Below are 13984 nucleotides of genomic sequence, written 5' to 3'. Positions count from 1 at the left end.
ATATATGTTACTGAAAGCAGCACTAGTTAGAATATTCCATATGTCCATATGCCATTGGCTGCTCTGTTGCCCTTCCTAACCCAAAGCATGCATATGTATTCATTTGTAGGTTGATGAGGGGGAGGGGGTAATTAGCCTATGCAAATGTGGATGCCATTCTGTTCTCTGCCTTGCTGATTTTCCTCCACCGTGGGCGGAGAGTTTCAGACAGGTTCCCGGGCGTTGGGTGGTGTTTGTGAGCGAAGAGTTCCAGACAAGTTCCCGGGCGTTGGGTGGTGTTTGTGGGCGGAGAGTTTCAGACAGGTTTCCGGGCGTTGGTGGTGTTTGTGGGTGGAGAGTTTCATACAGGTTCCCGGGCATTGAGTGATGTTCGTGGGTGGAGAGTTCCAGACAGGTTCTTGGGCATTGGGTGGTGTTCATGTGCGGAGAGTTCCAGACAAGTTCTCGGGCACTGGGTGGTGTTTGTGGGTGGAGAGTTCCAGACAGGTTCCTGGGCACTGGGCCATCGTGTGTACTGACACGTGTGACTCTCTCTTCCAGGTTCACGTACACACTGGGAGAAGGTATGTGGTTGCCTCTCAGTAAGAGCTTCGTCATCCCACCTGCTGAACTGGCCATCAACCCCTCCGCCAAGTGCAAGACTGACATGACCGTCATGGAGGACGCGGTGGACGTGAGGTGGGGACGACACATTCACCTCGCCCTCGTGCACCAAGAGCTTGAGATCCAAGTGTGAATATAGTCATTTATCCCCAAACCAACATAACGCTGTTTCCCTTTTAGCAACTCTGTCATTGGTCACTTCCAGACCATGTGATGTATGACATATCGATCTCTGCAGATCATTCGTTTAATCATCCCAAGTCCTAATTATCGGTTAATCATCATTCATTCAAGACTGAAAAGGCATTTGATTCAGCTTTTAATGCAGGATTCATTATTATTGTGATCACATCATTGTGGTTCAGAGCATAATTTCAGTTCCTATTGCTGGGAGGAAATCTTTAGTAGTTCAAGGCTAACGTCCTTGATGGAGGTAGAAAAATAACCTTATTTCCAATTAATCTGGTCATAAAGAAGCAGTAAATTCAGACCCATTTATTAGGCACCGTTGGCCAGTCAACACGCCTGTTCCACTCATGCTAATTAGAAGGGGGTGTGGCCAGTGCGATATAAACCAGATGCCTTGCTGTTGGACTTGATTTGCAGATATGCATCATGTTGCTTTCTTACACACACACACACACACACACACACACACACACACACACACACACAGTCTGTTGTGGGCCTATGGAGTGTAGTTCTGTGCTGGTTCTGGGTCAGTGCTTGCCAAGCTTACATCACGTTCTTCTGGATTCTGGAACCTTGTTTGGATGTCTCTCGCTGCCCCCCTGCCGGGTCGCGAGCTTCCCAGAGGCAGGCGCGTGGAACGCGGCTCTCCTCGGGCTCTGAGGTGGACCCTCCCAGGGCCGCGGAGCCGCGGCTGAGTGAGAATTGCCTCTCTGCCTGGCGGGCTGAGCGCACGGCTTTGTCTCGCAGTAATTTGCACAGTCCTCCCTGGCTGTGGCCAGGGTTTGGCAGAGACAACAGGCAGCGGACAAACAGCTTACAACACAGCTCCAAGATGTTAACCTGGTAAGCCCCGCCGTTATTGGTCAGCCGCTGGCTCCAAGTCCCCAGGAGCTCACACTGATGTACGTGAATGAAACATCAGCCCAACACTGAAGATGCGGGGGAAACGTGGAAAGGGCTTGGAGGGTTCCGTCCTCGGAGCTCCAGCAGGAAGCGTCTTGGGCCCGCGTAGCTGTGAGTGCCTGACGGTGCACTTTTGCATTCGAGTAATTCAGTATCCAGTCTGTTTGCCAACCAGCTATCTCTCTTTGCTTTGCTTATTCTGATTGGAACTTTACAAAATTTATCTGACATTTCTGGTATGCGTCAAGATGCGTGTATCATTAAAAAATGACATCTGAGGTTGTTTATCAGTGTTACCTCTTTGTGGGAGAGAGAGTTTGAAATACAGGTTCATCAGGGTCTTCATTTAGTTTTCACATTTACATTCACAGCACTGGGCGAACCCCCTCGAGCAGAGCAGCTTACAGAAATGCTTTGTATTCCCTGTCAAATACTCACCCCTATGTGAGCACAGACAGTTCAGTGTCCAGAACACCATCAGTCTAGTCATGACGGGTTTTGAGATGAAGACGCCAAAAGGGTTTTCATGTTTGTTATTTTAAAGTGCATTTTTAAGGTGCATAGTGACTCCGGGGAGAGGTTCGGTCCTTGTTTGAAGAGAGCCAGTGTTCGAGCAGATGTTTCAGCCATTGGAAGTTCATTCCAAGTCCTGGTTGCCAGGACAGACAGGAGTTTTGATGTCTTATTTGTGTCTTGAGACATGATGGTTCAAGACTAGCTGCAGATTGCATGAGTAGCAGGGATGTGACAGTAAAGAGGGGCAGACCTGACAGGGCCTGAGTAAGCATCTCAGTGGCTTCCATGGAAAAAGTGGCTCAATGTTCCTCATGTGGTGGAGGAGGAAGCACCGTAAGGAAAGGATGATGGTTGGATGATGGTTGTTTGTCCACAGCAACCACAGTGTTGTGTGCCTCCGCCGTTGGAGTGATCCAAACATCCTCTAGTGAGATCCCGAGGTCTTCACTCAGGGAGACATCTCCAGTAATTTATAGTAACGATATAGCAACAATACAGAGCAATGATATCCCAGCAGTCTTGCTGGGATTTACTTTCAAGTGATGAGCTGTCATCCATGACGTGTCTGCTAGGCCTGCTGAGACACGGGCAGGATCCTGAGTGTGGGAGTGTGGACAGGAGAAGATCAGTGGAGCACCATCAGCACAGAAACGGAATGAGAAACCATGATGAGGAAATGACAGTGATGAGGAAATGACATCAATAAGAAGGCAAGAATGGAGGGAGAACAGGAGAGGACCCAGCACTGGGCCTTGTGGCACACCGCTGTATGATGACACATCCCCTCCATTCACCTGATATGACTGTCCTACTAAGTATGAAGCCAGTAATCGCCAGTACTGTGCCAGTAATCTCAAGGCTTGTCAGGATTGACAGGAAGACCTTGTGGTTGACCGTGCTGACAGCTGTTGAAAGATCAAGAAGAGTCAGGACCCACGGGTGCTTGGCTGAACAGACAGCAGCTTCTCGCTAAAAGTCCAACACTGAACAGGTGCAGAGAGAAGAAGCTAATGATGCTACTAGTGTTTTCTCCATATTCCTTGTATTTGGAAGCAAAACGTCCTGCTGTATCAAATCTGAGTAGAGCAAACACAGGATTAGCTGTGTTTATATTAATTTTCTGTATCCACCTGAAATAACAAGTGTGCCTGCTTTCGTATGTTTTTCGTGTGCTTGATGAAAAAGGGAAACTCCTTGTACTAAATGCCTTACAATACACACAGGAAGTGATCAGTGGGACTTTTAATGTGTAATTATTTGGATAGGTTCTGTGGTAGCAGCGGTCCGCTTCACAGCACAGTTCCCTTTGCTTTGCTGGTCTTCTGACCGGCGTAACTGTTGGCTACGTTTAATTGCTCCTGTTGAAGGTTACAGATTCTGCAGCTCTCCATTCTAGTCCAAAAAGCTCTGCGTTAAGTATCATGTCCAGTCAAAAAAGGCTCTTGCTTGGGTGCTGAGCTATTAATTAAGCCCCCCTGCTTTCCAAACCGAATGTTTTGTTCTCAGCAAAAGATTTGTCTCAATTTGTCCAGAGTGCCCTCATTTCAGAGAAGCGAGAGTGATCATGTATTCTGTCCTATTAAGGTACCATCTTCCCTCCTAACAGCCTATCATGATCTTCGCTTTAGAGTGTCTTTGCCGTCTAGCGTTTCCCATGCAGGGAAGAGTGGGTATGTGTGTGCACTATTATACCCTCCACGGAATGAGGTCGGCACTATACGATCCAATCGTTATTCTTCATCAGGATCAGGAGTGTCACGCTTATTTACAGTGGTGGAACGGTTCTCGCCTTATTAAATCCTTCCTTGCGTTAGTGACGTTAGCGAAGGTGCTTGCTGTTGCCACGGAACTGGTGCAAGGGTTACACAATGCAATTACACCTTCCAAACCCTTTAGGACGCTTGTGTAGTTACCTGCTCAGTTAGATTAACTTCCCACAAACGGTCGGAGACAAAAGGAGGATCAGTTGTATAAAAAAATTTGCACCTGAGCCAAATTGTTTTGCAAGACAAAGCGCTTTCGCTTTCTGTCAGTGGGATGCGGAATGAGGACATTATATTTGCAAAACAATGCAGGCCGTCCTCTGCGTCTGCGGGCTAGAGCCCTGCTCGTGATGGAGCCCCATTACAGACGCCTTCTCTTCTGCGGAGCTCCGGTGATTTAGCAATCTCCAAACAGGTCAGGCCACGTGGAGGGCACAGGCGCTGCTTCCTCATCCCCAACACAGCCTCTTCCTGCTCATCTTCCTCACTATTGCCTTTTCATATTTCAGAGGAATGACTAGAATATTTGAATGCTTTCAGCGCTTTGAGGAGAAAACCAGAGGTCATATAAGGCATAATTGTAGCCTCTACAGCTAAGAATCAAGATAGAGCAGCCAAGTTCTCATGTTCAGCTCTGCAAAGGAACGTGAATATTCCCTTTTTTATTTTTGACCCTCAATAAAGTATTTTGCTAAAACTTTTTTATCTTAGAAAAAAAAAACATGTATTTTGTTTTAATTTATTTTGTAGAACTGAAGAATAAACAACTTAGCATAATGTTTGTGGTGTACCCACCAGATTGTGAGTTTTAGACTGTGTGGTACTATATTTCATTCTGTCTATGTATGTGTAAGGTAAATATATAATGCATTTATCTGTCAGATAACTCCTTGAGAAATAATCCCTACAGCTAAAATGCAACTTCTTTCCGTGCAGTGCTCATGGACATCAGGCTCGGTCCTTTGGTGTTGCTACCACGGTGTGTCTTAGCAGAACTAATACACGTTTGTGTGTGTGTTTGTGTGTGTGTGTGTGTGTTCCTAGGGAGGAACTGATGATCTCCTCATCCTTCGACAGTCTGGAGGTTCTGCTGGACTCCTTTGGACCCGTGCGAGACTGCTCTAAGGACAACGGCGGTTGTAGCCGTAACTTCCGGTGTATCTCCGACCGGAAGCTGGACTCCACAGGCTGCGTGGTGCGTTCACAGGGCCCCGGGGCCCCAGGACCCCAGAACCTGTCTCACACTCTTCTCTTGCTGTCACTCTGAGCTCCACCAGTCCCCACGTCTTCATTATTTCAGTGCTCCGTCTTAGTTTGTTGGTGTCTTAAGGGAGGAATGCTTTGACATCACGACATTCACTTCTGCGGCACTTCACTGGGCGACGTGTTTAACGTGCTACAGTCGTTCTGAGCAGAGGGCAAAGTGGTCACCTTATACTCGTCTTCAGTGAACGGTGGTTGGATGTCTCACGCGTGTGAGGGTTTTAGCTTTAATATGGACAGAGTGAAGCGAGTGATGAGCTGTAATGGTCTCTGAGGCTTTATGAACGTCACGTGACCTGCCGTCCACCCTTTTTTCGAAGTTCTTGAAGTAAGGCGCAGTGTTTTACTCCCACAGACTTTAACTTTAACTGACTTTCTTTTCCTGCCTTCTCTCATTTCCTCGAGGCTGTTTAGCCACCGTGAAATGAGCCAGGACCTCTGGTTTCTCTCGCCGTCTGGCTGAGGTGTGCTTAACGTGTTCGATTCCTCACTTCGACGTGCACCGTGACGAGAGTGCCTGGCTGGCCTTGCTGATGCGGTCTCCAGTGGTAGCGCAGATGTGGGGGCTCTGGGTGTTTTTTGGGTTTAGGTTTATAAATGCCAGATAGACATTTCAGTTACACATGTCAGTCTCAATTGGTACACTGCCTACAACTTAAGCCCTTTTGAATTTTTATGTGATTTTAATAATAACCTTTTTTATATTATAAATATGTAACAGGCATTGTTCTTTAGGGTGTCTCCACGCTGTGCCATGTGACAGCCCAGCTGTGAATCGTAAAACAAATGTTTCACGTATATAGAGAGAGCACGCGATGGGTGGCTGTATTTGTCTGCTGCAGGTGAAATATTATTCTACATATTGCGCAGAATATTAAAATGACATTTATCAGGATTTGTTTAGAATTGTATGTATGAGTGTTTAGTGTATTTAGTGTGTGTGTGTGTGTGTGTGTGTGCGTGCGCGCGTGTGTGCTTGTGTGTGTGTATGGGTGTATTTATATGGGTGTGTGTGTGTGTGTGTGTGTGTGTGTGTGTAAGGGTGTCTGTATTTGTGTGAGGGTATGTATGAGTGTCTGTGTATCTGTGCATTTGTGTGTGTGTGTGTGTGTGTGTGTGTGTGTGTGTGTGTGTGTGTGTGTGTGTGTGTGTGTGTGTGTGTGTGTGTGTATGGGTGTATGTGTATTTGTGTGTGTGTATGGGTGTCTGTGAGATTTCGGTAATGGTAAGACTGTATAGTCAGTATTGGGTAACTATAGTCTATAAGGGGTAACGCTGTATAGTCTATAATGGTAGTGCTGTATAGTCTTTAAGTAACGCTGTATAGTCTGTAATGGTAGTGCTGTATAGTCTATAAAAGGTAATGCTGTATAGTCTATAAAGGGTAGTGCTGTATAGTCTGTAATGGTAGTGCTGTCTAGTCTGTAATGGTAGTGCTGTATAGTCTTTAAGTAATGCTGTATAGTCTGTAATGGTAGTGCTGTATAGTCTATAAAAGGTAATGCTGTATAGTCTATAAAGGGTAGTGCTGTATAGTCTGTAATGGTAGTGCTGTACAGTCTGTAATGGTAACACTGTACAGTCTGTAATGGTAGTGCTGTATAGTCTGTAATGGTAGTGCTGTTTAGGGGTAACACTGTGGGGTAATGCTGTAGTCTGTGTGATGTGGTTAGAGGCTCAACCCCCAGAATCAGCCAATAGCTGTTGATTTGGACACTGAGGTGATGGGTCAGTTACTAAGAAGGAGCGACAGTACAAAACAAGGAGAATCTTTAATACATTAGCAGGGACTATAATTGTGTGTGTGGGTGTGTGTTGAATGCATGATGGTGGATGTTTGGTTTGAATGTATAATTTTGTTGTGAAGTTGTCTCGGTTTTAGAACACCTGAGTCGGTGGGAGACGTGTGACCTAGACCAGGGGGAGGAGCTTATGATTGAAAAGACGTTAACACGAACTCCACGGGCCAGTGATGTCAGGGAGATATAATGGGCCTGTCGCTATAATTGTTGTGAATGTTGGCCCGAGACAAACAGTGTTCATGGGGGGTTCTGTTTAGATGGTCTGCTACCTTCTGTTTTAATTGACAGTGTGTTGTTGTTTACATTACCTTACAATGCAGAAATAAAGTGTGAGAAATTAGCAAAATGGAGATCTGATCCTTCTGATGTACAGACAGACCTAAGGAGCCTCTGAACTACTGAAGGCTACCACAATCTGTAATGGTACTGCTGCACAGTCTGTAATTGGTGACTATAGTCTGTAATGGTAATGCTGTATAGTCTGTAATGGTAATTCTGTACAGGTTGTAATGGTAACGCTGTACAGTCTGTAATGGTAATTCTATACAGTCTGTAATGGTAATTCTGTACAGTTTGTAATGGTACACTGTACAGTCTGTAATTGGTGACTGTACAGTCTGTAATGGTAATGCTGTACAGTCTGTAATAGGCAATGCTATGCAGTCTGTAATTGGTGACTGTGCAGTTTGTAATGGCAATGATTACAGTGTAAGGGGTAGTGATGTACAGTCTGTAAGGGGTAATGCTGTACCACCTGTAATTGGTAACTGTAAAGTCTATAGTGGTAATGCTGTACAGTCTATAGTAGTCTGTACAGCATTAGTAGTCTGTCTGTGGCTCTGCCATGTCTGTGGTTCTGCCCTGTCTGTGGTTCTGCCCTGTCTGTGGTCCCACCCTGTCGGTGGTCCTGCCCTGTCTGTGATCCTGCCCTGTCTGTGATCCTGCCCTGTCTGTGGTTCTGCCCTGTCTGTGGTCCCGCCCTGTGTGTAGTCTTGCCCTGTCGGTGGTCCTGTCCTGTCTGTGATCCGCCCCTGTCTGTGGCCCCACGCTGTCTGTCATTCTGCCCTGTCTGTGCTTCTGCCCTGTCTGTGATCCTGCCCTGTCTGTGGTCCTGCCCTGTCTGTTCCGTCCTGCCTGTTGAATGGCCTATTACTAATGTGGCCAAACAGATATACTAAGCTGTATGTAATATGTACATATTTATTTATCATTTTGAATGCCCTGTGAAAGCCTATGGTTTCATTACACAAGCATGCATTCCACAGGAGAAGCAGTGTTTCCTTCTTATTTCTTCCTTGTTTTTTATGAAAAATACCTTCTGCGTGATTCTGAATCACTGCGTTGTCAGAGATGGGACATACGAAACTCCTGGTCCTTCACTGCTGTGAGGCAGGCAGACCCACACCGCACAGACCCACACCGCACAGACCCACACCGCACAGACCCACACCGCTCAGACCCACACCGCACAGACCCACACCGCACAGACCCACACCGCACAGACCCACACTGCACAAACGCAAACCGCTCAGACACATGGCGCACAGACCCACACCGCACAGACCCACACCGCACAGACCCACACTGCACAAACGCAAACCGCTCAGACACATGGAGCACAGACCCACACCGCGCAGATACACGCAGCTCAGACGCTCGCAACTCAGGCCTATATATATAAAACCCTAATCAAAAGTTTTTTCCAGTTATTTATTTTAAATAAATAATAAAAGAATATTACATTTTCCCACATAGCACTACGATTGCTTCCCAAAACATCAATTGGCTAGTAGTGTCTGCTGATGTAAAATTAAATTAGTTCTGATATTGTGGCAGATATCAAATATATATAATTTAATAATGTCCTATTTTTTATGGTCCCTGTGTGGTAGCGACTAATGTGCACAAACCGTAGGATAGAGTTGCACCCCCCAGGTAATATGACTAAAAAACCCAGAACCAATTATAGCTGCATTTTGGCTAATAGTATTACCTTCAGTTTTCCCCATAAGCCTGTGGAACGGTCCAGACCTCCTGCTCCTGTTTGCAGCTCACAGTTTCTCTGAAATAAGCTGCGCTTGAGTCTCTGTTTGCTGTCAATCATGGCTGCTGATGTCAATTACCGAGTGCATTATTAGTTTTAAAGTTTGCCGGTCTCAACATAGATGCTTCGTGCTATAACGGGGGAGATTACGTCCGTGAGCTTAACCGCACAGACTGCGTGGACATGCAGAGACGCTGGTGTGTCCTGTGACTGAAGCGTGTCCCTCCGTTCCTGGTCCACCCGGGATAACTAAGCGCGTTCCCTCCTCGGACCGCTAGTCGTCTGTCTCCCATCTGTTGCTGCCGCCGCTCCGTGTTTTTGCGATTTCGTGGTGACGGAGGGTGAGTAAATGACGCCTCGGGCCGCGGGAGGCGAGGAGCTTGTTGGCTGGCTTCCAGAGAAGCCCTGTTTCTCCGTAATCAATTATCACCTTGTCTGCGGCAGGCAGCGGTGATCTGCGGCGTTAATACGGGAGACTGCGGGGGCCGCCCCGCTGATGTATGACACTCCCGGGGAGGGCCGAGCTGCGCTCGTTTGGAAGTAAAGTCTGATCATCGCTAAATTGATGATGTGTGTAAATAGTTCTCCTTCCCCTGTTACGACTGGTGTAGCTGGGGGTGGAGCCGTAAGGGGGAGGGGAGGCGGTCGCGGAGAGAGGTGGAGCTGAGCGTTCGGGCCTCCCCGCCCCTGTCCGCCCACATCAATAATGGATCGGCCCCCGTCTTCACCTGAACAGGATGGCCTGTGGTGTCGGGGGAAAAGGGCAGTCTTCGATTTGAGCGTTAGCAAAACAGACGTTGGGGCAGGTGCCCGATGAAGTGCCTAATGGCACCTGGCGAAAATGGAGGAGGTGATTTCTGTGACTCTTCAGGGTTGTTGTGAAGCTCTTACTGAATTAAAGGAGCAGTGAGTAACACCTTCGCATTGTGCTTCTCAGTCACGTACGTGAAGGTGGGATTGTTGTCATTATGCGAGAATAGAAATGAACTCGCCTGGTTTCCTGGACCATTGCCGAGAACCCAGTGGCTTCCTAGAGCTCATGGATCACCCAGTTCCTCCACTGCGCGGCTGCTTAATGTTTTATTCGGGTTTAATGACATGGTCTGGATGTCCGCCCTCCAGCAGCTCATCGCAAACCCCGGTCCATCTCACCTGACCCAACTAGCCGGGCACCTCAGGAGCATCAGAACATTAAGGTTGAAACTACACTGGCAGGTGGTTATTCATCCAGATGCCAGAGCTGGATGCGCTCATTCCACACACTGTTCCCTAAGGCAGGATTTGACATTGGCTCATCCGCTATGGTGACAGAGGTTCCACCTGTAGTGTTGTGTGGAGCCATGGCTGCCCTACTCAAACAGTGATATCCACTTCATGCCCTGCCCAGTACTGGCCCCGCCTCTGTGCTGGCCCCGCCCCAGTGCTGGCCCCGCCCCTGCTCCATGTGATCTTATGTGGTGCCGCACTTACAGACAGGACCTGGGAAGGATGTTTAGAGTGTGTGTTCTGCACCACAGTTGGTGGAAAATACCATCAGGATTTTTCTCTATCTACCCCCCCCCCTCCCGCATCCGGGATAAGAAGCAGGATTTGGAGGAACTCTATCCATCTCCATGAACATCTGGTGAGCTGGGGCCACTTCTAGTTCCTGGCAGTGCAGACGCATGCTAATTCCGGACTATAATCCCTAAAGCAACCTCTGAAACACATCTCCCACCTCCCAGCATGACAGGGACTGATGGACACACTGGCCAAAAAACGGGTTTCTTGCCAAGCACAGGAGCAGCGTGTGAGAGAGCCGCGTGTGAGAGAGATTTGTACGGGGCTGCTGTTCTTCAAGTCAATAGAAATGTGTCATGCATGGCTGGCATTGGAAAATGAATTGTGGAGATTTTAGTGCAGGACACCGGCTAACTCTGTAAACAGCCATGCATTGTAATGACACGCACTCAATTCTGATATCCATCTTGAAAAAAAGTATGGTTTAATGTTTTGTAAAATTGTCTCTTTAGAGTTGCCGACAAGTGCAAAGGTCCTGAAAATACAATGAATGTTTGAAGAAATGTAAGATTGAAATACCTGCCAAGCTTATAACCGTTAGAACCGTTAGAGTTCCAATATTATTCTATAGCCACAAGTAATATTTCATTATGTTAAGCATTAATTAATTAAATAAATAAATACATTTTGTCAGTTTAAATAGCATATAATTTAGCTAGATAAGTTTTTTTAGATTTAAAAAGATGATATGATCCTCTAAAAGGGATTTCTTGCTACATGGCTGACTGTTCTAATCTTTTGAAAGCTACCTACCCATTTGCAAATGAGATTCCAAGCCTCAGTAGTTTAAAATTTTTAATTTTTGTTTTTATCCCCAGAGATTTTTTTGAATTATATCTTCTTAACTGCTCCAGCAAGATTTGTTGGTATTCTGCAAAAACATTTAGCAGCAGTGTTGGAATAATATCCCAGAAAATCTGATGTGCTTTTCTCCCACAGGTGAAGATATGGCCACTGAAAGACATACCAGGGTCAAAATTGCTAAACTTTTTTTTTTCTTTTTTTGAGAGCAAGAGAGAATGAGAAATAAATCAAGCAGGTTCTAGCAGGTCTCACCAGAGTCCTCTCTCATGTGCTCCTCTCTTAGCCGCAAATATAAACAGACTTTGTGATAAAGGCATTATCATGAAGACCCCTTCATATTATCTATGGCCACAGAACTGCTTTGATTCAGCTGACCTCTCTAAATCTACGGTCACAAAAGGGAGAAGCAATTGGAAGGCCAAGATTGCATCACTATAAATACTCGTTTGACCCCGGTCCCGCGGAGGTGCGGCACACTTCAGCCTCCTGCTAAAGGCGCTTATGTAATATTTGCCGAATGAAAAATGAATTGCTTCTTTGGTGAGAAACCCCTTTATAGAAGCAGGTTATTCAATTCAAATGACGAGAAATCACGCCTGAAAGGATCGCGGAAGATATTCCCCGTGGATTAAACCTCGCGACTGGCCAAGGAAATGATCCCCTGTGAACTGAGAGCCGCTGCCGTTTTAAAGCACCTCCTCGTGATCCCGCCGCTCCTGCGGTCCTGTCAGGAGACCACGCTTCCCGTAGCACTGTACGCACTGCCACGATGGTGCTGGCCAGCAGGGAGGGGCCTGAAAGACTAGAACACAAAGAATATAGTTTTGCTCAACACAATGTCCCAGAAGAACACAGTGCCTACAGTATTATTTTGTTAATGTGGATTGTACGCAATTGTTGTAGACATTAAAGAACACAGAACGTACTATATTATTCTGTAATAATAAGGGCTGGTCCAAACAGCTATATTGTTCATACGCAGTTATTATGGTCTGTAGCGTGGTCCAAACAGCACCCTGTTCTCGGTGTTCATACGCAGTTATTATGGTCTGTAGCGTGGTCCACACAGCACCCTGTTCTCGGAAGTCTTCCTGTTCCTCTTGGACCTCAGCAGTCAAATTAGAGTTCAGTGTTTTGGTCCATAAATCACTCGTTATGACATCTGTTAGCAAACGACATGATCAATATAAATGTGCAGGGTGGACTAGGTCCATGGGTTTCAATATGGATGTTATAAACCAGGTTCCCTGTAGAACAGGGACCGTAGAATTTACGTCAGACGGTCTGCTCAGGCGGTGCAGGAAGCCAGCTGATGAAAACTAATAACTCACAGTGGAGGACCTGTACACTGTAGGTGGCCCTTAGCCTTTGAATTATGAGGTTGGAGGACAGTTTAATCTGAGCAGGAGGACTCCCTGATTCCCTAAATGCACTGAGATTTGATTCCTTAGTTTTAATAGTGGAAGTTTATGGGGTTTAACTCTTAGTAACGTGTACTGTAATCTAAGGCAAGGGAGTAGGTTTGGAGAATGTAATATTGCAGCTACAGGCAGTGGAACAGTGCTATGGTTGATGGTGGTATTATTGATGGTGGTATGGTTGATGGTAGTATGGTTGATGGTGGTATTATTGATGGTGGTATGGTGGTATGGTTGATGGTAGTATTGTTGATGGTGGTATGGTGGTATGGTTGATGGTGGTATGGTGATATGGTTGATGGTGGTATGGTTGATGGTGGTATTATTGATGGTGGTATGGTTGATGGTGGTATGGTTGATGGTGGTATGGTTGATAGTAGTATGGTGGTATGGTAGTAGGGTTGATGGTGATATGGTGGTAATATTGATGTTGGTATGGTGGTATGGTTGATGGTGGTATGGCTGATGGTGGTAGTGTTGATGGTGGTATGGTGGTATGGTTGATAGTAGTATGGTGGTATGGTAGTATGATTGATGGTGGTATTATTGATGGTGGTATGGTGGTATGGTTGATGGTAGTATGGTGGTATGGTAGTATGGTTGGTGGTGGTATTATTGATGGTGGTATGGTGGTATGGTTGATGGTGGTATTGTTGATGGTGGTATGGTAGTATGGTTGATGGTGGTATTATTGATGGTGGTATGGTGGCATTGTTGATGTTGGTATGGTGGTATGGTTGATGGTAGTATGGTGGTATGGTAGTATGGTTGGTGGTGGTATTATTGATGTTGGTATGGTGGTATGGTTGATGGTGGTAGTGTTGATGGTAGTATGGTGGTATGGTTGATGGTAGAATGGTGGTATGGTTGATTGTGGTATGGTTGGTGGTATGGTGGTATTGTTGATGGTGGTATGGTGGTGTGGTTGATGGTGGTATGGTTGATTGTGGTATGGTTGATGGTGGTATTATTGATGGTGGTATGGTGGCATTGTTGATGTTGGTATGGTGGTATGGTTGATGGTAGTATGGTGGTATGGTAGTATGGTTGGTGGTGGTATTATTGATGTTGGTATGGTGGTATGGTTGATGGTGGTAGTGTTGATGGTAGTATGGT

General features: G+C 46.2%; 1 protein-coding gene across 3 annotated transcripts in view; it reads left to right on the top strand.

The window, feature by feature from the left end:
- Nucleotides 1-13984, top strand: part of astn1 (astrotactin 1) — a 197351-nt gene that overhangs the window by 84558 nt on the left and 98809 nt on the right. For all 3 annotated transcript variants that reach the window (XM_076972125.1, XM_076972126.1, XM_076972124.1), the window contains 2 exons: nucleotides 541-678; nucleotides 5022-5172. In XM_076972125.1, coding sequence (XP_076828240.1) covers nucleotides 541-678; nucleotides 5022-5172 — 289 coding nt within the window. The remainder of the gene's footprint in view (nucleotides 1-540; nucleotides 679-5021; nucleotides 5173-13984) is intronic.

The sequence above is a fragment of the Brachyhypopomus gauderio genome, chromosome 14 (assembly GCF_052324685.1).
Source record: "Brachyhypopomus gauderio isolate BG-103 chromosome 14, BGAUD_0.2, whole genome shotgun sequence".
In the NCBI taxonomy this organism is placed as follows: domain Eukaryota; kingdom Metazoa; phylum Chordata; class Actinopteri; order Gymnotiformes; family Hypopomidae; genus Brachyhypopomus; species Brachyhypopomus gauderio.
This window is presented reverse-complemented; position numbering and strand designations above follow the sequence as displayed.